At 37.0% G+C, this 24,023-nt stretch overlaps 2 protein-coding genes across 2 annotated transcripts; both read right to left on the bottom strand.

Annotated features, from left to right (window-relative positions):
- Positions 1-4,682: 4,682 nt before the first annotated feature.
- LOC143551900 (uncharacterized) lies at positions 4,683-5,234 on the bottom strand. Its single transcript, XM_077042241.1, has one exon. It carries the CDS (start codon positions 5,232-5,234, stop codon positions 4,683-4,685), a length of 552 nt encoding a protein of 183 aa, XP_076898356.1.
- Positions 5,235-10,736: 5,502 nt separating this feature from the next.
- Positions 10,737-11,345, bottom strand: LOC143551899 (uncharacterized). The gene has a single exon (XM_077042240.1). It carries the CDS (start codon positions 11,343-11,345, stop codon positions 10,737-10,739), a length of 609 nt encoding a protein of 202 aa, XP_076898355.1.
- Between the last annotated feature and the right edge of the window lie 12,678 nt (positions 11,346-24,023).

Genomic DNA, 24,023 nt, shown 5'->3' with positions numbered 1-24,023 from the left:
AGATCAAGCAGAAAAGTCGGGAATTTCTGCACGTGACATTAGGACTTCCGCGGGAAGAATCCCCATGGAAAACCTTAAAACTAAACCCTTTTCAAAACCCTTTGCTTAAGTCCAAAAGTTCACCTCAATTATTAACAATTCATGAGAAGAACATTGGACTGGGGGGACTTGAAGAGGTAGGTCCTAGCAGAGCCCAGTTGGACCCACAAGACTCACCTTAAAGAGGGACGTCTGCGCAGTTGAACCCGCAAGACTCACCTTCAACAGGGACGTTTGCGCAAAGGCTAAACTCGCAAGACTCACCTTGAAGAGAGACGTCTGCGCAGAAACCAACTGGATCCGCAGGACCCACCATGCTCAGAGACGTGACGTCCTTACGCGTAGTACGCAAGCTGTTCCCGCAGGAAAAGCCTCCCAATGGTCGACGTACTCCGCCTGTTCCAGCAGCAACGGATACTAGCCATCAGGGAAGACTACCCGCGCAGCAAGCCTACACGCACAAGGCACTTAACTCTTAAATAATTCAGTAATGTCACCTGAAGAAGGAGTGAGCAAGCCGGGAATACTCCCGCACAAAGCCGGGAAAACTCCCTCCCAAATAAGCCAGTCCGTACGCTACTGGAGGATCTTTTGTACTGTACCTGACGAGGTATGGACAAAAGATCTGACCAAAGCTGCGACAGCTCACTGACAACAGTACAACGAGCAGCATGCTCTATTACTTAATGTCACTATCAGCCGCTGCCTACTCACCAACCTGTCGTAGCACGTGCATAGCCTGCAGTTGGTGGAAAAGGAATAGTACACAGCCGGCCTGGTCACTATCAGCCGCTGCCTACCCACCAACCACCAGCATGGCATGTGCGTAGCCCACAGTTGGCAGAACAGGAATACTATTCAGCCGGCTGTACCTTCTTGGAAACCTACCTTCGGCTATAAATACTCCAACACCTTGGAATGGTATGGACATTATCTTACATTATCTGATATCTCATTATCTTATCTTCTCTAGCAATATCTTAATATACACTTATATTCAAGAGCAATCTAGTCTGATTCTCACGCCGGAGGGTGGTCACAAGGAGGTACCCCCCTTCTCAGTGACGAGCTCACGGTGTCTGTTTTGCAGGTCATCAGAAGAACCATCTTTGCCGGACCTAACCCCTCGTGGGAAACATCTATTTAACCCCCAGATTATCCGTAATCTGCCCGGGGTCAATTAGTGTTTCTTCAGATACAAATTAATAAGATTATCTACAGCGTTAGAGGTACGCATCATTTGATCGGCTGCATTAGCTGCATCTCCTTCTCGAACTCCATGCTCTTCTACAACGCCTGATCTCGGAAAGGGGGGGGGGGGGATTGGGGATCGGGGGCATGCATTACGTGTGCTCAAAATCCATCCGAAGAATTGATTTATCTGTTCAGTTAGTGATTTGTAATAAAAAGAATTTATTAATTATATCGTTAGCTAATTGAATAAGAATATTGGAAACTCATTATGCCAAAAGATTAATATGGGGTGGAGAGGGCATTTTGGAAAGTTTTAAAGACCACGTCTAGCTTGAGGCAAAAATGGACCCGTGGACGTGATCAATAGACAACCTAAACGAAAATCAGGCAAAAATGGACCGGTGGACGTGATCAATAGACAACTAAACGAAAATCAGCCAGTAGCACAAAAAGAAATCAATCGTGATTTCAATTCATATCGTTCTCTTTTTTGAAAAGAATATCGACATTAATTCAATTCATACATGTATAAATTTAAGTTATTTTTAGAAAAATAATATGAAATATCATTCATAAAGAACCCTAAGCCAAATTAAACTTTGTTCAAGACTCTCAACTCTCAAGTTTTAACTTTTAAGTGGGGCTGGCTTGGAGGTGGGGAAAGGATGGGCCACCACTTAGAGCTCATTATGTTAAGGGCCCAAAAATTTTTTTTTTTTTTTCAAATATAAGTTTATAAAAAATTAAAACAATAATATTAAAATAAGTTAACACATTTAAGTTTTTAACCAACACATATATATTTAGCCCAAACAATACACTTTTTTTAATTCCAATTTTCACCTAAAAATTTCTTATCTTACACTTACAAGGATTTAATCTCACCACCTCTTATCTTTTGAAGGGAAAAATAACACATGGGTTCAAACAATACACATCTAACCAATTTTTAGCCCAAGAAATATAATTTCCAACAACTAAAACCTAACAGATAATCAACAAGTTGGGTCTGGTCTAGAAATCTAACATTTGAATCGCTGTTTACCTGATTGTTGAACACATCTCTTGATCTGAATATATCAGGCCATTCAGACTTTATGAACTATCTAAGGAAGCCTTATTCATAATTGATCGAATAACCTGTCATGAAAAATTAGTAAATAACCACCATAAATCTTAAGAAGACACAATTTGGTGGTGTTTTTTCTTGTTTTAGAAAGCAACAAGTGAGTTACTTTTTGCTAGTGGTTATTGCTTTAGTTGTTGGCTATATAATTAAATATTAATTTACTGAACAAATCCACAACCACTTGCTGCAACATATTGTTAATTGTTTCGCACAAGCAACCTATTAACCTAATTTAAAACTCAGAAACATTGTCACTACTTTAAGGACCAAAAGCATAGATGCACATCAAATAAATCTCAACAGATATATTAAACCATCCACAATTAAAAGAAAACTAAAAAATGTCCAAAAATGCGATATTGTATATTTAAAAAAGTGATCTTTTAAAAACATCCAAGACCGTCGGAAAAAAAAAAAGAAAAACCCAAAAAATTTATAGCATAATCAGTTAATCACCACACCTTTTGTAACTATTCATTTTTCTCCCTTTATTACATTTTATATACGAAATGTCCAATAACCCCACCTCAATCCGATTTTTCTGGTTTTGGCTAAAAAGTAAAACCTATACTTCAAAACCAAGCGCCAGTAGCAACATCCTCCATAATAAAACCAGATGATGTGGCTTTTTTATGAGATTAAAATCGATTTATTGAACTAAAATGTCTGTTTTATTAATCAAAATAAATAATTTATCCATCTAAGCCGGGTCAAGCCAACCAGCCTACTTAATAATTATTACTCGACTAAATTTTTCAACAACTAGGTTAAGCCACATATCAATATTCTGTTGAGACAGCCAGATTTTTTGAAAACAATTGTCAAATTTTTTAGGCGTCCCTGTGAGATTTATCTCGTCTTCTAACAAGATTCTTTTAGCTTTCGGCGATATTTATTTAAGTTCTACTAAGATTTTTTAATTCTGTTGAAAATCTTTTGACATCTATAAAAATTTCATTGACGTATGATAGAATCTTATTGATCGAAGATCTCATTATATAATAATTATTATAGGTGGCAATATGAGTGGGTTGGGTTGGATTTGAGTGATGGGTTAGGATGGGTTTGGGTCAGGATGGGTATGGGTCGGGATGGATTTTTAAAATAGTGGGTTAGAATGAGTATGGGTCAAGATGGGTAAAGTTAATCCATCTTGACTCAAGTAAAGGTTAAAATGCAAAAGGTTTCAAAAACCCCTTAAAAAAATATTCAAAAAATTTAATAAAAAATTAATAACTTAATATATAAATCAAAAACACAAAATGTAAAATAACAAAAATGTCTCGCCGTTGTCCTCGATTCATAAAAAAAAAAAAAAAAGACTCGGTATTGTCTAGGTTTAGGCTCGGTTTTTTTTCGGTTCATTTTTGCTTTTTTTTCGTTTTGGTATCTATTCGGTTTCAATGTTTTCGGTTGTTGTTCGGTTTCGATTTTTCGGTTTATGATGGATATAGGTCAAGATGGGTAAAGTTAACCCCTATTGAACTAAGTAAAGGTTAAAATACAAAGGATTCAAAAAACCCCTCAAAAATATTCAAAAATATTAATAAAAAAATAATAACTCAAAATATAAATCGAAAACACAAAAAGTAAAATAACTAAAATGTTTCTCCCGTTTTCTTCGTTCATTAAAAAAAAAACCTCGGTTTTGTCTCGGTTCAGGTTCGGTTTTTTCAGTTTTTTTTTCGTTTCGGTTTTGCTTTTTTTCATTTCGGTCAGTTTCGGTATATGTTTGGTTTCGACGATTTCGGTTTCGACTTCTCGGTTTCTATTCGGTTCCGTGGGTTTTGTTTGAAATAAAATTGGATAAAACTTGCTTTAGCCCATTCTAACCCATAAACAAACCCATTTTAACCTATAACCAAAAGTCACTAGCATTTTCCTAACCCATCTTGACCTTTTTGCAAAATTCTTTTGATCCATCCGAACCCATCTCAATTTTAAAAGTTATCCAAATTGACGTAAAACAACTCAAATGGGTTTGTTTTGACACCCTTAATAATTATTATGTAGACGGATCATTTGAATCTGCGGCAGACATTTTACGAAGAAAAAAAAACTAGTGAAATAAACCGTGTTTACTTTGACCAGTTTATTAAAATGGACATTTTTTTCATCTTCCCTATTGATCTCCCACTTATTGAAAGTTAGAATCTCTTACACAAATAACCATAGCTTAAACTTTATTTATTTTTCATTTTTGTAAACCTATGCAATAATTACAAGATTGAAATGTACACCCCTCAATCTCTTACAAACACAACTTATAAATAACTCGTAAACAAACCGAACATGTTGTTCTTGTTCGGTTACCAACTTATCAAACACACATTCCCCCTGAACCAATCCCCCCCTTAGTATTCTGTCGTCGCAAATCGTTATAAAACCGGCTTATAAACTGCTCAGCCGCCTCATCCACGTGGCAGTCCTCATCAACACCACCCACCGGAAACGGAGAGTCAGTCACCCTCAGTTGCCTAACCATCGGACTCCTCCCAAACCCGGGCAGCACCGGTGAAGCCGTCTCACTGTGAATCATCATCTCCATGGCTTTCATCACCGCCGCATTAATAGCCATTACATCAACATGATCCTCAACATGTTGCTTCTTGTTAGATGAGAATATAGCGAATGGATGGTTATTATTAGAAGGGGTGTTACTGCAGCTGAACTCGTATTCTCCTGGCGGTGGGTTGTGGTGGTGGTGGAACATGAGGTTTTGTAAGGCTTTTCGGACGATCTTGCCGCGCTTGATCATCATGTTGAACTCTAGTAATAGTCTTCTCTTGGGTATGCCTTTACGTAGCATTAGGAGCACTACTCGCATCAAGCTCCAAACTTTTTTGGCTACAACTGGTAGCTTTTGTTCCATTTTGATAAGTATATATGAAGGTTTATTGTTGAATGTAAGAAGATTGAGAGAATTGAAAGTGTTGATGAATTGAATGAAGTGTGGAGGGTGGGGAGCAAGGGTATTTAAAGGGAGGGAGCACATAGTTATAATTCTTACACGTTGGTTGTGCTTTGAGGTTAAGTTAAAGTGACTTGGTGGTGCTTTTGTTATTTTAAAGTATAGTTTTAAACTTTTAATAATATCTACGTGTATATTTGTGTTTATGTTTGAGAACGTTGTTTTCATCACGTTATCATTATGTTATGTGGGCAGTAAGTTTTAACTAACTCAACATTTAACAAGAGAATTGTGTTTTAACTAGATATTAAAAAACAAAACAAAAAAATGTGATTGGCCGAAATGGGGTGGATCCCATCTTTTCTAGGGTTAACGCTCGTTAACACATTAACATGGTCTTCATAACGCCGGTGATAAGGGTCGGCCACATACGCATAACGCCTTCCCACAATGACCAGCCTAATAGTATCTTGAACTACATATGCATCTTCACTACATGAACATGCATATACTTATGTGCATATTAATAAATTTTTAATATATAAATTTAGAAGAGAAAGAACGAAAAAAAAGTAAAGATAGAAATAAATCATTGTTTTTTTTTATTATTATTTTATTTTATATTTTTATAGTGAAGCTAAATGTACACGCGATATTCGATTTCATGACTAATAATATATGTACTATCAGTTTTGAGGGGGGGGGGGGGGGGGGGGGAAGAGAGAAAAAAGGTGTCCCGTTACTACTTTTTGGTGAATTCAACAATTATTGATGTTTCGATGGCAGAATTTGGATTGGACAAGATAAGGATCATGTGAGAATAGATTCATGTGTACCTTGATATTCATATAACTATATAAGGAAAAAAGAGTGGGTTCTTTATGTTTATTGTAGATGCTTTGTACAATCTTGTACATAACGAGACTTTTGTATTGTTTGGATAAAATCATCCAATCTTATCCTTTAAACATAATTGTATAACAAAGAGATGATATCTTTTTCCAACTTTCGATCATTCTCATCTGCTCTCTATTAGTCTATTAATGTATGGTCATATGATATAATATAGTATGTAATATACAGTATATATAATGTTATGCAATACAACTTACGTAACTGATATATTTATGAGTTATGACACAAAATTTCTATAGCCATACTACAAACTTTGAAAATTTCTACATGTAGTTTGCCTGTTTTGCCCTAATTATATGGCCGCGACCATAATAACAGTCAATATAAATATATATAATATATATTTTTCGAACTGGATATAAATATAGTTATAATGAATAATTTGTTATCAAAATATGTGACAAGAATTCAAAGTATTTAAATTTAACGGAATAAAACTAAATTGTACGTTACAGGTGTAAGGAATAATCAATAATATATGCAAGTTTATGCAATTGTGCTAGCTGTCAGTGTTGGCAAAAGCAGTTCCCCATTTGGTGGGTTTAACTTGAATGTGTCGAAAGGAAAAAGGTGATTACTTAGCGAGCTGGGTTTTGTGACCACTACCCATCCACCACGTCATTTTCAAACGCCGTTACTTATAATATTTTAAACTAGGCTAAAAAGCAAAACCAATCGAAATTTCAGATGGTATTTGATGGTGTATCTTACTGTATCTGGATTCGGGTTTTAGAGCGTGTTCGGATGAGCTTTTAAAATTTTCTTTGTTTATTTGATTTTTAAAAGCAAAAGGTATGCGAAGCCCCTTAATATTAATTCCCCTTAATATTAATTCAAACCATGAACCGTTCACATTTCCTAGCAGTCAAATTATTTGTTTAAATAAGTGAAGGAGTAGGGTCCTAAACCCACCCACAAATCCAAATGCACCATGAGATAGTCTTGGGTATCACCCGGCTCCCTTTCTCGTAACTAGCTCACAGTTTTCTGTTTTGCAGGCTGAATCGGAATTTACTCATGAAGATTAAATCGATCTATCCATAACTCCCTGTTGAAATATTAGCTTAACCTATTTAGGGTGAACTAGTGTTTCTTTATTAAGAAGTTATTTATGATTAAAACTGAAAGATATCTGCTAATAAACAAAAGTCTTTAGAAACACTCAATGCAGTTAGTGATCAAGATGGTTTTGGTTGCTTTTCACAAATTAATTGTACTTATGTTGTCACCTTTTTTAAAAGTTTGGTCCATCGCACGTCTGCTTTCGGGTTTCATAGGCAAAGCCATGTACCCGCATCCGTATGTTGATCATTGATCAAAGGACACATGAACACGTACATGTTTCTAGAGTGTGGTGTCATTAGCTTTACTTTAGGCAATATTTTTTATGTGAAATATGTTTTTTGATCTTAACGTTGCAACAATATTGTTCGTAGCAAAGATTACTAATTATCTTTTTGTAACAATTCAAATTAATGAAACCGTGGATATATAATTAGATAAATCCTTATTAATATTATAGTTTTAGTTACCCACAATTCTCAACACTTTTTTGGTATATCCCCACTATTGATACTAGGACACAAGTAGACAACTTCCTTTTAACGATTGCTTAAATTAGGGTCATCTTTGAGAATCGTTAAAAATTTTGGACCGAATGCGAGTATAGATTCGGGGCTTTAAGTAAAATATAAATTCGATAACTCATATATAAAAAGTAATCGAGTATTGTATATGATATGGATTTTGGGCCTGACTTATTGGGTATTGTTCAAATAAAACTTTTAATTGGTTTAATGTAATTAAATAATGAATTTAATGAACTAAGAGATTGTCACTTGCATGTCAAAATGTCCAACTATCTGCAGGTAAGGACCAGCCTACTTGGGGGTTAGATGGTGGTTCCAGTTTCTGGGTGAGAAACGAAAAAGAAAGACTTGATATGTGCTCAGTTACCAACAATTGGTATTTGTTTAAATAGAATAATTTGGTTCGCAAGAAGGTGGGTATTTTAGTATGGAGAGCTGAAATAGAAAGGATTCCGTCTATGTTTGCGTTAACCAGGCTGAATATATTGATTGACTCGATGTTATGCTCGATAAGTGTGGAAGATTTGGAGACGGCGGAACATCCTTTTGTTTCATGTCATTTTGCCTAAATGGTGTTGAGTTTTATTACCAGTTGGTGTAAAGTCCCAAATATATATGTGTTCTCGACTCGTGACTTGTTGGAAGCGTATAAGTTTTCTCGCCTTCCTACTCGTAAGGCTAAGACGTTTCCTACTCGTAAGGCTACAATTTGGTGTCTCTGGAAAGAGGGAAATTTTTTGGTGTTAGATGGTAAAGATCATGGTATAAATAATATCATAAGCTAGATGAAAGCGTTGAGTTTCTTATGGGTAAAGAACATGTCAAAGAATGCGGCCTTATCATGGGAGAGTTGGTGCGCTTTTAATTTTGTAATGTAACTGGGTGGTTTGGGTGGCTTCAGCTAGGTGTGTTTTTCCATTGTATTGGGTGGTTATTTTTTGATGTTGCTAGCATTTTGCTAGGTGATGGTTTTGTTTATAGTAATAAAGTTTTTGTTGGCCATTAAAAAATGGAAGAGAGCAAGTTGGCTTTGTTTACACTCTAGGAAGCCTCGACAATCAAAATGAAAAAAATAGTAAGTATAATTCTTGTCAAACCCACTAAGTTACAAGTCTGTCTGCCCCGCCTGCTTAACAAGCTGACCCAAAAGGAAAGGTCTATTAATAATAACAGTATAACACAGAGCCAAACCTGGAAAGAGTCTATGGTCATCAAAATATTTCGTCCTCTCTCAATACTTCAAGCAACTCATTTTCTCTCCTCCTATAGACATACTTACGACTTATTTAAGTTTAAACAATGTTTGATATTGAGATCCATACAAATCGAGTGACTTTATCATCAATGGATGGTCTCTTATTTAAGTTTGCCTATGTTTGATATCGAGATCCATACAAATTGGGTGACTTTATCATCAATGGCCGGTCTTCGAGACTTTTGCCTCAAGCTGGGATCCATACAAACGAAATGACTTTATCATCAAAGGATGGTCTTCGATACTTTAGCCTCAGGCCCCTTCTAGCCTTTCACTTTGATAATAACTTGAGATAAGGTTAATTTGACCATCCACATTGCATTGAGCTCTTCCTTTAAGCACTTCTCACCTGCCCTATGACACCTCATATGTCCAGCACTTTTCCCCCTTCTGTTGCAACAAGCATCTAACATATGAGTTCCGTATCTTTTCTCACAAAGCACCATTTTCTTCTAATTTTCTATGCCCTTAACTAAGGGTTTCTTCCACACACACACACTCTCTCTCTCTCTCTCATCCATGTCATCAAGCCACATCTTCAAAGGCAACTAAGGGCTTCCTTTTTCTCTTGTATTGGAGATAGTCTTAGGAAAGACGAATATCTACACACTACCACCTATATTCTCTAGACGAATAATCTTTTCTCATGCTCTTACTAAGGTACGGTCCAGATCCTGATGTATGCAACTAATAGTTATCAATATGAATGTTGGACTATTTAAGTTATCAATATGAATGTTGGACTGTTTAAAGGCTTGTACTTCGTAAATTCATACATCAACATGTGTAAACCAGATTCAGACATCATCATAGAGAAACTCGCTATACAGGTCGTGGCTTAATTGACTTTGTAAGGAAATGAAATTGTTCGTGTTCATCTGTATGCGTTTTGCTAACCTTTTAAACAAACACAAATAGATATATAATGATTTGAGAATAAAAATCAAATCAAATTACCCAAAAAATTAGAAGTACATGTCATAATTAACATCCACAAAGAAAAAAGAAACTTAACATGATAATCATAAACATAATTATATCACAATATGATGTTTCAGAATTCTGCAAATGTTAACGAGATATAAGGGGAGTTAGATTAAGGGGTTTCAACTTTTGTTTAAATCTTAGGATAAAAATTAAAAATAGTGATACCCTTGATAAACAAACATATACAAACGAATAAACCAGCGTAAACAAATGGACATAAATGAACAAACATAAGTGAGCACATTAATGAACATTCACGAACACAAAATTAATAGGGATCATTCGCGTTCATTTGTTAAGCTAACCAAACGAAATTCCTTTTGTTCATTTATCAAACGAACACACGTATAAATGAACTTCCTACCGATCTGTTGATGAATGTTTGATTCGTTGACAACCTAATGATAAGTTATCATTATTTATGTGATTTGATCAGACTCAAACTGAACAAAGAATCAGAATAGAGAAAAAAAAACGATCAAATAGAAAAAAGGAATAAAAAATCCTTCCCTCACCACCTGAAACGGAAAAAATAAATATCTTAAGAAAATAAAATAAATAGATCTGCCACCACACAAAATGCCAATTCTTTTTTAAGAATTTTAGTTATTTAATTTCATGGATATATAACCCACCCCAACATTTTTAACACCATGCCAACAATTTTCCTTTTTTTTTCTAAACGGCACAATGGACAATTTTTACTGTGGCCTTTAATCATAAGAACATTGTGTCACCACCACAAATCTGCTTCTGCCGCTGCAAATCACTATAAAACCTTATAATAAACTGCTCAGCCGCCTCATCCACGTGGCTGTCCTCATCCACACCACTCACAGGAAACGGAGAGTCAGTCACCCTCAGCTGCCTCACCACCGGACTCCTCCCAAACCCGGGCAGCACCGGTGAAGCTGCATCACTATGAATCATCTCCATGGCCTTAATAAACGCCTCACTGAAAGCCATAGCATCGGCATTATTATTGTTACTATTATTATCATGCTTCTTATGGTAGGAAAATAATGAGAACTTGTGGTTGGTGGTGGTAGGGGTAGTCGAGCAGCTGTACTCGTATTCACCGGGTGGTGGAGATGGGAAGGAGAGGTGGCGTGAAGGGCGGTTGATTGCGAATGCCGCCCAGTTGTGGTGGTGGTGGAACAAGAGGTTTTGCAAGGCCTTACCGGCTATCTTGGCACGTTTAATAATTATGGTGAGATCAGACCATATCTTGTTGTTGGATACACCTTTACGTAGCATGTAGTAGAACAAACGTAGGACGCTCCAAACCTTTTTAGGTAAAACTTGTTGGTTGTTTTGTTGTCCCATATTATTATACAACTGAAATGTGATCCAAGTGGTTCACTAGGAGGGAGGTGTTTATATAGGGGTAACACAAACACTCTTTTATAAACTATATGTTAAAACTTGAGTGATATTATATGAAGCCATATTGTGAGTGACACTTCTTTATAAAGTGCCAAGTCAAAAGGTCAATTACTTAGCGAGAGAGGTTTTGTCATTTGTGACCACCACCACTTTCTCACCTGCCTTGTTATATAAATATATCCTCAAAGAGCCGTTGTCATTGTCTCATGTTTACCTTAACTTTATGAAAATTTTACAATAATATAATATATATTTAAGCATGAGTGTATTTACCGTACCAAAGGATACAACAATATTAACACTATAAGGTATGATATTTTTAATTAACGCAAGGTAGAATGCATGCATATATAGCGTTGTGAAGCGACTTTAGTATTGTACAAATCACATCTTATATGATTAACACGCAGACTTTATCACTTGATTAAATAAGCTGAAACTGGTAAGAGAAATGTTTTTATGTCTAACTTAGATGTACGTATTCGTTTACTTGTCTCATTTTATTTGTATTCATATTTACTTCCAACTTTATCACATGTCTTGTTGTCTTTGCACTTCTATCTCTTTATTATGTATGTGAATTATTTACTTCAAATTAAGAAAAACTTAATAAACCTCACACTAAACCACCATTGAAAGTAGGAAGAATTAGATATATGCAAAGCGTCACCCAAGATATGTGATTTCCTGAATTTTTTTTAAAAGTGGTGCTTCTCGCAAACATTTGATCACAGGGGGTGTTGGGTCTTGTTTTTAATCACAAGAGGGGTTTTCGGGGTTTGTATTGGCAAATAAGGAAATAATAGGGGTGTAGGAGATATCAGAATTGTAAACCGCTTATTCGCAGTACTAGCAATTGCAATTTAACTTTTATTCGTCATTATTAATGGCAATTTAACTCTTATTCGCCACTAGCAATATCAATTAACTCTTATTACAATTAACTCTTATTCGATACTAGCAATGACAATTAACTCTTATTCGCCACTAGCAATGACAATTAACTCTTATTCGATACTAGCAATGACAATTAACTCTTATTCGCCACTAGCAATGGCAATTAACTCTTGATCTGACATAAAGTTTTTTATTCTTTTATTACTCTCTTATTCGCCAATACTAACCCCAAAAACCCTTTTTCTGATTAAAAATAATACCCAACACCCCCTTGTGATTAAATGTTTGAAAATAGCTCAACTTCTAGAATAAATTCTGATTTCCTACCAATCAAAAAAATTAAAGAGATGGGTCAAAATTCAAAAAATATGTTATGTAATAATAAAGTTACTATAATAATCCTGCACTATCAATAACAATTACAAAATTATTTATGTTATTTAGACGAGGTCTCATGTTTAAAAAACAAAGAATTTTTACATATTTTCCTTCCTAACCCTTTGAAATTACATATTTCCTCAAAATACAAGTTTTTAATGCAAAATATACAGTGCTCTTTAAGCATGGTTTGAAAAAATATGTAATTTCAAAGTTTAGGAAGGGAAAATATATAAATACCCCAAAAAACAAATACAAAAGCACCTGCATAAATGCATAATGCTCGGTGAGTAAATAAATAAATAAATAAAACAAAGATAGCAATTGGTAACAACAATGAATAGCGGAAACAATACAAATATGCAATTACAATTATACATAACCAATACAGAATAATCATATAGTCAAACAACCAACTATCATACATAACCTTCTTATTGTATGTTTTGGGGGCTCTAGCTCAGCTAAAAAAACAAACAAACAAAATGGTAGTGTAAGTTTAATTTAACTATTTAATATATAACATCAATCAGAAGGGTGGCCCAGCTACCCAATATTTAACTGAAATCAGTGGGGTGATCTATCTAACATATAACAGAGATCAGAGGGGTAGAAAAATCTAGTTGACTTGCATATAGCAAAAAGCCAAAACTAAGTTGTAGCCCTACTACCTCGTATATAATTGAAATCATAAGAATAGTGCCACTACTTAAAAGCTATATATAAAGAAAATCATGTCCATCGTTGATATGCTTTCGTCATCACTTGGTGATCCTATAACTTCAAATATTGCAAAAATTATATCCGTTTTAAGTTGAATTTGCTTTTTACTCATTTGCTTCAAATATGAATACATCGTTTTCTCACCTTTTATGTGTAATGGAAGGTCAAAGCAATTAAAATGTAACACCCCGGCTTAAGCGGAAACGCCCGGATGTGACGTACAGATTGCTCAAACACACGTGACACTATTAAGTGACCATAATAACATTAATTCATTTAATAAGCCAAGTAACACAAGTTCGAAAGTAACAATACAAGTTCAAACCAAAACATAACCATAACAATAGTTCTTTTATTGAAATACCCTAAGTAATCTAAGTGTCTTCAATACTTCAACCTCTAATCACGGTACCTGTAACATATGTATAAAATATGGTCAGCTATAAATATAGCTGGTGAGTTTCCACAGTTTAAATACCATAAAAACCATACAATTCATAGACATGTGATAAACGAGCAAGTAAGTCCTTTCCAGTTGGTACAACCAACGTACTTGGATAATCGCGCAAGTAAGGTCCGTTCCAATTGGTAACAACCAACGTACTTGGATAATGAGGCCATTTTCCACTCGATACAAATGGACCAGAGTGCAAAGGGGGGCGTATGATCATACTTAATGAGGCTTCCCAATCGTGCAAGTAATATTCGTGCAAGTAATACAAGTAACACACAAGTCCATATACGAATTGTAGTTTTGTAATAGAAGAAATAATACTTGAAATTTTTATAAGGATACATATGCTACCCCCAACACATTAAAACATTAAAAAGGGGTGGTGAAAAGCTCACCTTAGTAATTGAAGTGAAAAAAATGAATAAGAATAACTTGAATGCGTCAAAGGAAACCGAAGCGGTCAATCCGTACGAACTATAAATAAGAATAAACATGACTTTTAACGGCTATTCTAACGGGATTCTAAAGTTGATTAATTGCACGAATAATTTTTAGAATTTAGTTATTATTTTATAATTTTATTAAGAATCTTATGGCTCTTAGATTATTATATTATTATTTATGTTTTAACGACGACTTGGTTATTAATACAATTTAAGCATTTTAATGGCGAGAAAACAAAGTTTATATGTTCGAAAAGCTTGAACTATTGTTTACAAGTCGAAAATATAATTGTTGCTTTAACAAAACGATTTTTAGAGAATTAAAGTTTACTTTGCGATTATTAAATGATTTTTAATAGCGGCTTATGAAAACAAGAAACTTGGTTTTTAAGGGTGAGATGGTGAGTTATATTTTATAGTTAATTTACGTAATTTTTATTTAATTTAAAAAGACTTTTATGATTTATTTATGATTTTTAATTGATTAAGAATTAATTGATATTAATAAACTGAATTTAATTAAAAAAAAAACTTGACTGGCCCGGGTTCTATAATCCTTGTTTTCAACCAGCTGCTCTAGACTGCATATTCGTTTATGGTTTAGTTCTTAATATATAAATATAATGACTGTTTCAAAGGAATTTTATTAATAATAATATTAACAGGACCGGTTTATTAAACCAAAAAAAATGAGCGTGACCCGGGTTTCGAACCCGGGTCTCATGGTTGAGAGGAATTGAGTTTAACCAGTTGAACTAGAAGGATATTCGTTTAAGAGTTAAGAATCATTATATATATATAATACTTCAGGTTCATCTTCTTCACATGAATAACATAAGCCCTAATAATTCAATCTCAGTTTATGTTTCATGTGTGTTTAAATTAGCATAGGGTTTTTGTTTATTGAATCAGAACTAATCAAAAACATGTTACAATTACCTCAAAAGGTGTTGATTTGGTGAAGAACAAGAACTCGCCGGAGCCGAAGCTTTGCCGGATTATTACGACTATTGTAGAGAGAATTAGAGGGAAAGAAGGTTATGAGCGAGTTGTAACAAGGCTTAGGTCCCTATTTATACAACTAATCAGAGCGTATACGCGTCAATTCATTAATGTGATTTACCCAGATTTTCCGGCGACGATTACGGGGTGATTTACGGATGTTAAACGCAATTAAATAGTTAGTTAACGATTAAAATTGACGGAGAAACATTTTTATATAACTATTTTGTAAAAAAAAAAATATAGGTTTTACGGTGGTATGGCCATCACCGGCGCCGCCACCGGTGGCCGGCCGGAAAAACGTGCAAGGGGGCGGGTAGGGTTTGTTATAATATTATAATTTAAATAAAATTTACAGTTTCAGCCCCTTATGTTTAACAAACTTAGTAAATGTAATTTAAATTCTTTTAAGTTAAAATAAGTTTTCAAGTTTTACACTTTTTGCCCAAACCTTATATTATAAAGTCTTCGGTTTTGGATTATTTACGCGTTTTACTCGCGCGGCTCGATTAACGTTAAGGTTCGGGAATTTATAAACATAACAACGAACAACGAATAAAGAATATTAAATGTCGGGAAACACTTTATTAAATATTATATTTAATACATCGAAACGACCCAACAGGTCGGGTTTACAATATGAACACGAATCGAAAATTGACGAATGTCACATAAAATAGCCGGATTTTGAAATCATGCCTCATGGAAACCATGAATTCGATCATTTTAAGACATTTTGATGCGCGTACAACTATTAACAAGTGAAGTGACAACCAAGTGATTAAAGTCTAACTCCTAAAACGATAAAAGCCATGTGTACATCGTTACCAATTCCTTCTTGGGTTTGCTTTTCAATTTCCTAACAAAGCCATGAACAAATTAAACTACTGGAATTAAATGCGAATGTGACCACAATCGAATAAAGAAGAATTAAATAATTGGTGAATGGCTAGTTTTTGTGGTCTAGTGATATGTTAGTTGCATCTCGGTTCTTATAAAAATAGCGTGAGTTCAAACACTTATAAGGTTAGTCGGTATTTAGGGATAAAAAATATTGTTAACACCATATATGGTGAATAATAAGGATACTAATTAATAAAATTTATAAATGGTCGTTTGAGTATGGTTGTAAAGATATAGATTATAGATGGGTCTTCTTATCACTATCTGATGAAACATGAATTTTGTAATGATTTGAGGTGTTCCGGAGCTCCCGAAATGACCAAAGTTCGTTTCAAAAACGGCCGGAATGCAGTGATCTTCGATCTAGGGTTTTTATGACTTATATAGCAGTTGGGCCCGTGCTTTAAAACTGAATTTCACAACACAACGTAAGCTACTCTGACCCCTGGTGTAGCTTACCCCAGGTGGTAATCCCTTACTTTGAAATCTGACTGTCTTACTCTGAATTAATTTGGAATTCGGAGTAAGTTACTTTGATCTCGACGTAGCTTACTATGGAAGCTGAATTTCAATCAATTTGTTTCTTTTTGTTTCCAACACTCGTGTAATGGCTCCGATCTTCCCGAGACTTCATCACATGTTCATACAAGTCCAATTTAGCATTTTTAACATTCAAATACTTGCAACATATAAACACGTATGAAGTACCATCGTTTTCATACTAAATTAACTAAAACTAATAAAATAATACAAATAAATACATGATTTATACCCGACCATCACTATTTATGACACGTTTAAGCAAAACAGATGAAAATAGAATCTCTCGACTAATACCGTTACATAAATCTCTAGAAGATACGTTTAATACAAATATCCTTCTATTTTTAATTTTGTATATTTAGTTTTTTTTTTCTGAACGATGAATTTTTTTTTCATTAATCCTTGTTATATGTAGAACCTGAACTCAAGGCATTTCATCTCAAACCCAAATATTTAAAGGCTTGTAAATTTTGTCATCATTGAAATGACTATATTATAAATCCATTTATAAAAGCCTAAAATATATATTTAACAAAGTATTGTATTGGACAAGTAAAGCCCATCCTTTCAAAAGCCCAAATTACAAAGAATGAGCCATATCTTCTAAACTAGAAGAATCCAAATTGTAGCTCATTTGTTTCAGTCTTTTCGGGGCTTTCAGCAGGGTCCTCTCTGAGAATCTTTTAACGATTTGGGGCCTAGGACGAATAAAAAACGGGCTTTTAAAATCACGTTCTCAACTATGTAATAGATAATTTGACAATGTTATCAATGAAGTTACATTTCAAAAGCCCAAAACAAACAAATAATAATAAACATGCTACTAAAATGACTCATATAAAACACAAATAAAAGTTTTTTTCTATAAAAAAAACACTAATTGTGGGAATTGACCGTTGTTACCATAGTCTAGAACATTATCCATTCAACCAAAAAGTCATTTTGTAGGCTATTGTGTTAAAATAAAATTATATATAAAATATAAGTTTTATTTTTTAACAATTATGGGCCTCTTAGGAGAGTGGGCCCAGATCCGTCGGCCTCCCCTTGGGGCGGGTCTGGCTTGCAGCATGAAGCTGGTCTTAAAATATTTTTAACAGCAATTTTTTTCCTAATATTACACCAATGTCTACAAGAATGTCCGTTGTGGGGGGGTGAATGAGGATGCTAGCCCCTCACTCGCTGCCACCATGGTTGCGCACACCACAATAGGGGGTGCGAGTGAAGACGCTAGCAGAACGGCATGAGCATGGTAGCGAGGCCAAATGGCAGTTGGAAGTGGGAATGTGAGGTATTAAAGCCACATTGTTGTTATGCATGTTGCAGGTGCAAGATGAAGAAAGATGTGTGCTACTGTGTTCTAATTATTGTTTTAATTACCTAGGCCTTTTTTTATAGGCTATAATTTTCTAATCCGAGGTCCCAGGTTCAAACATGGGCAAAGACGCATAATATTAGTGTAGGATAGAAGTAAAAAGATTTGTTATTTAAGAAAAAGACTAATTAAAAAACTTATATTTATTAAAAATATTGTTTGAGCGTACCAATATACTCCAGCGATCTCAAGCTTATATATTATTTTGTTCGAATTAGTAATAAAAAATTATAGAGAAATTATGGTTTGTGCCCCTGTGCTTTATGAGCGGGCACAACTTACAGGTTCCGGTCCGAATTTGCGCGTTGTGTGCCACCGTCGTTTTCCGATTGCCATCTTATGCCACTACCGTTAGACGTTAGTTGACCAAGCGTTGAACTGTCAAAAAAAGGTGCTGAAATAACCCTTTTACCCCTAGCCTTTTCTGTTCACTAAAAATAATCTCCCAGAATGATATTGGCTGAGGGATTCAAACCACAAACCTCCCGTTTATCAACAACAAATCCTACCACATGAACTAATCTAATATTTGGTGTAGTTATAGAATATGAAATATATATTATCATTTTCATCACTTCATCTTCCCCAATTTCCAACTAAGGTTTACTTTCTTCTCTAATTACAAACACCATTTCATCACTTCATCTTCCCCGAGCACCACCACCGAAGACCACACCACAGTCACCCCGAGTACCACTACGGTCACCTGAGCACAACCATTGTCACCCCGAGCATCACCATCATCCCACTTTCAAGAAACCCATTACTAGACCGATCTTCTTCGATTAAACCCAACAACAGATGTTGCGTAAAGACGGTGTCTTTTCCCAACGCTTTCGCTTCTCGCTGCGAAAACATCACCACCTTAGGGCATGGTTTTATCCAGTGCATATTCAGCGTCCAATCAACGTCAGGTGAAGCAATATTAGATGATGATATCCACGCCAAGTAAAACAATATTAAAGGGTGAATCCTGATTATGACTTAAGTCACAAAACAGTCTAAGAGAATTTGAGCCCCCAACCTCTTAGGAATAAACACCACTTTAAAGTATACAACCTAGAGCCGGTAATTTATACACGAGACACTAATACATGACACGTACCGACACGACCTTAACAGGTAACAGGTAAGGCCTTAACAGGTTTCGTGTACTAAACAGGTAGACACGAATTTACCTGTTAATTTTCGTGTCTAAACAGGTAAAATACATGTTTACCTGTAAGTACCTGGTTAGATTTTTATTTATATATATATATATATATATATATATATATATATATATATAATATTATAATTATAAACTATTATTATCCCCAAACCCTAACTCACGTTTCCACTTTCACATCTCCAAACCCTAACTCACGTCTCCATCGTCGCCACCACTTCTCCGGCCAAACCTCTCTTCGCCCGCCGCCCTTCTCCGGTGATTCCTCCGCCCGCCGGTGATTCCTCCACCACCACTTTTCAGCCAGTGTGACACCCGGTAAATTCCCAATCCCTTAAAACAACCTAAATATTAGGTAATTCTGTTATGTGCGCCCTGCGCGAGCGCGCTATGTTAATCAGCGCGTGCATTTGTTATGTGCGCCCTGCGCGAGCGCGCTATGTTAATCAGCGCGTGCATTTTGTTATAGGCGCCATGTTAAGAACCTGCGTGGGCATATTTTATATGCGCCATGCGCGAGTGTATTGGTTTTATGTTTCTATAACTTAATGTTGTCTAATGGGTTGACCGTCTCGCATGATGCTAAGGCGGGTGCATCCCAAATCGTTTATGCGCGTGCGGAAGGGGAACTAACCTTCCCGCATGGCGGGAACATTGAGAACTAGTTTGTCTGAAGCTCCAAGATGGAATTGACTTCAACATGACTGATCACTATGTTGAAATACCAAGACCACCTGGAGAATCTACAAATGAAACTCAATGTCCCTGACTGCGAGAAGGTCACGCACCTACCCGCAGCAAAGAAATGTCCTTCACGCAGAAAGCTATGCGCACAAAGTAATACGCGCAGAACACTTAGTCTATTCTCCAGTTGTAAGGAGATTACCCCCGCCCAAAGGGAAACAGTAGCGTGTTTCAGAGATTTTCCACTTTTTACTGTACACTGACAAAGTACCTGAAAAAGCACACTGTAACATGAAAAGTCAACTGTCAGCCACCCTACTCCCACCAACCACAGACCTGCATGTCCTGTCCAAATCAAATCAAAATCTTTTATCCACTACTCCACTCTTAAATAAATAATAATAATTTCCATACTTTATCATCATTACACCTAGATATGAAGAGATTACAATCCCCTAAAGCAAGGGATTGTGTTTCCTTGAGTTTGCCTATAAATATGTAACCTAAATTATCACCCAAAACACACTTCAAACTTCTCTCTTAAGAACTGCAACTTGCACTAATCATCTCCCAAGCATCCGTTGTTTTCGTTTCCGATCCTGTTACCAGGTAAGCCAAGAATATAACCTTGAGATCTGCTTTCCAACCCTTATATTCTCCTAATTCTTGATCTTAATATATATACTTCTTGTTATTTAATCGCATTCTAGACCTTCAATTCCGAGGCCAACACCAAGAAAACCCGAATCTCGATTAATCCCTTAACAAGAACCACAGGTGAGTCTCACAGCCCCTATTCTCGCTGTTTTCACTGTTTTTAAACTGTTTTCGGGGCGAGGGACACGTACTTAAATAATGTTTTATCATGGTATACTTACAAGCTATGCAAGCGATTATGTGTTTAAATTATATTTCATGATGAGCAATGCGAACGGTTATCTAAGGTTTTCGATGTATGTGCGCTAGAACTCGAGTAAGTGATCACTTTACCATTGGAACTCTAAGGGTAGGGACTGCTGGTTTGATCCACCCACTCGTAGGGGTCGCACTTCTTTGCATGGACGAGTGCCTAGTATGGTCATGGGGCAGTACTATGGGTTTGAGCCCGCTCGTAGGGGTCGCGCCTCTTTGCATGGACGAGCGCCTTGTTTTCCGGCACAACGTCCGCGCGTAACCCGCGGGACGGAATTATTGATTAGCTCGTAGGGGCAGCGCCTCTTTGCATAGACGAGCACGGTTTTTCAGAAATGTCCACGCGTAAACCGCGGGACGGTATTATATTATTTAGCTCGTAGTGGCAGCGCCACTTTGCATGGACGAGCACACTTCCAGTAATGATCGCGCGTAGCCCGCTGAACGACTTTTATCAGAAATATGTGTCAGATCCATGTTTTCATACGGATTATCAAGTATATGTTTAGACATGAAATCAGAAATGTGTTTCAATATGATTTTTATTAAGACTATGATGCAATGCGATTTATCAAGTTACTAAAACTTGTGAACTCACTCAGTTTATACTGATTCAAATGTTTTTACGTGTCTTTCAGGAGATAACTAGGTAACGCATGGAGTCACACTTAGAGCACCTCACGCTGAACATCTAAAACTAGCTTTTTGGAAGATTTTAGTTCTATCCCTTCGATGCGCGTGGTTGTTCCCGCCGCGCAAGGGGATATGGCGTGGAAATCTTCAACAGTTTTATACTTGGATGTTTTTATGTAATTTTTTAAACAATGTAATGTATTTGTATTAAACATTTCATGCGCAATGAAAATCTTACTATGAATGTTTGCAATGGCCCGTGCTTAATTATCAATCCCCACTCGCGCGCGCCCGGCTGTTTCCGCCGCTCAGGGCCGGGTGTGACAGATTGGTATCAGAGCACTGGTTATAGCGAACTAGGAAAAGAAGTTTTAACCTAGACTATAACCGTTGGGGGAAATCGCATGAAATATTTTCAAAAGAAACTATACACACACTTAGGAACACGGGTCACACAGTGTCTAGTAAATAATGATAATATTATGTGCTCATAATACATGCGCTAAGATTGATATGTTTTCACTCTTTTAAAGCGAGAATGCCTCCAACTAAAGCCAAGGGAATTACCATGACACCCGAGGAACTCGCGGAAATAATCGCGCAAGCAATCGCAACACATGAGGCCAGCAAGGCCGAATCAAGTCAGGGTCGTCAGAATGAGACCCCAGAACCCGAATCAGGAGCCTTGGACAAAGGATGCTCCTACAAGACATTCATGGCCTGTAAGCCTTGGCCATTCAAGGGTACCGAAGGGGCCATTGGGCTCTACAACTGGATTGACAAGATGGAGACAATTCTCTCCATTAGCGGATGTAGTGAGAACCAGAAGGTCCTTTACGCGACCTGCATGTTCCAAGAGGCAGCTTCGTCTTGGTGGAAGCTTCAAACGAAAACATTGGGGCGAGAAGTTGCTCTCCACAGGACCTGGGAGGAGCTGAAAGAGATGATGATGAAAAAGTTCTGCTCTCGCGCAGAAATTCAGAACCTACAACAGGAATTCTGGAACCACACCATGGTAGGAACGGATATCGACGCCTACAACAACCGGTTCAACGAGCTTTGCCAGTTGGTGCCAGACATGGCAAACACGGAGGAAAAGAAGATCGAGAGGTATATCTTTGGGTTACCTCCTGTTGTTAGGGTTCCGCTCAACGCCGCAGCGCCTCCAACCTTTGATGAGGCGGTAGCGCGGGCCATCACCCTTACAAGGGATACGGTCCGTGCGGGTATGTTAACTACGCGCGGAATCGAGCAGCGAACCTCTGATCCCAAGAGGAAGTGGAACTCTCACCACCGAGGGTCCGACTCCAAGCAACCACCGTTCAAGAAGCAGGAGAGCGCAAGGGCTTACGCGATCCAAGCCGCGGAGCCATCAAGGAAAGGATACAGCGGGCCTCGCCCATGGTGCAACAAATGCAAGTATCACCACGAGGGTGAATGCGCAAGAATCGAATGTGCCAAATGTGGCAGACCAGGGCACAAGACGATGAATTGCCGTGTCAGAGAAGCTGGAGCGAGCGACAACTGCTACGCATGCGGGAAGCCAGGGCATTTTAGTCGGGATTGCCCGCAAAAGGGAAACCAAGCTCGCGGGAGAGCTTTTGTGATCGGCGCAGGCGAAGCTAAAGAAGAGCCGAATGTGGTAACCGGTACATTTTTGCTTAACGGACATTTTGCATCTGTCTTATTTGATACTGGCGCTGACCTAAGTTTTATATCCGCTGAGTTTAAAGACTCCCTAGGCCTAGCAACCAGTAGGCTAGACACACCTTATACTATAGAACTAGCCAATGGTAGGCAGTTATGCGCGAACGAAAGAACTGAACAATGTGTAATAGTCATGGGAGGTCACGGGTTCAATATTAACTTGTTGCCAATAGACTTGGGAAGTTTTGACATTATGATAGGTATGGATTGGTTAGTCGAGAACCACGCGGAAGTTATTTGCCATGAGAAGCAGGTTCGGGTCCCACTGTTGAACGGAGAAACCTTGGTGATTCAAGGGGAAAGAAGGGGAGTTGCGACGAAACTAATTTCGTGCCTAAAGGCGCGCAAGTGCCTAAGGAAAGGGTGCTACGCCTTCCTGGCGCATGTAGTAGAGAAGAAAGGAGATGAGCGAAAAATTGAAGACTTACCAGTAGTGCGCGAATTTCCAGAAGTTTTTCCTGAAGATTTGCCCGGATTACCGCCGCCGCGACAAGTCGAGTTTCGTATTGATTTGGTCCCAGGAGCTGCGCCAGTAGCTCGAGCGCCTTATCGACTAGCTCCATCTGAGATGCAAGAGCTATCCAATCAGTTACAGGAACTATTGGATAAGGGTTTCATACGCCCAAGCTTTTCACCTTGGGGAGCTCCAGTACTGTTTGTTAAGAAGAAGGATGGTTCGTTCAGAATGTGTATTGACTACAGGGAGCTGAATAAGCTGACAGTCAAAAATCGGTACCCCTTACCGAGGATTGACGACTTATTTGACCAGTTGCAAGGATCCAGTTATTATTCGAAG

The sequence above is a fragment of the Bidens hawaiensis genome, unplaced genomic scaffold (assembly GCF_021521415.1).
Source record: "Bidens hawaiensis isolate Kalapana, Puna unplaced genomic scaffold, B.hawaiensis_p1.1 tig00016743_1, whole genome shotgun sequence".
Classification (NCBI taxonomy): Eukaryota; Viridiplantae; Streptophyta; class Magnoliopsida; order Asterales; family Asteraceae; genus Bidens; species Bidens hawaiensis.
This window is presented reverse-complemented; position numbering and strand designations above follow the sequence as displayed.

Excerpts from the sequence above, each read along its gene's own strand:
- LOC143551900 (XM_077042241.1), bottom strand. The coding sequence starts at position 5,234 with ATGGAACAAAAGCTACCAGTTGTAGCCAAAAAAGTTTGGAGCTTGATG.
- LOC143551899 (XM_077042240.1), bottom strand. The coding sequence starts at position 11,345 with ATGGGACAACAAAACAACCAACAAGTTTTACCTAAAAAGGTTTGGAGC.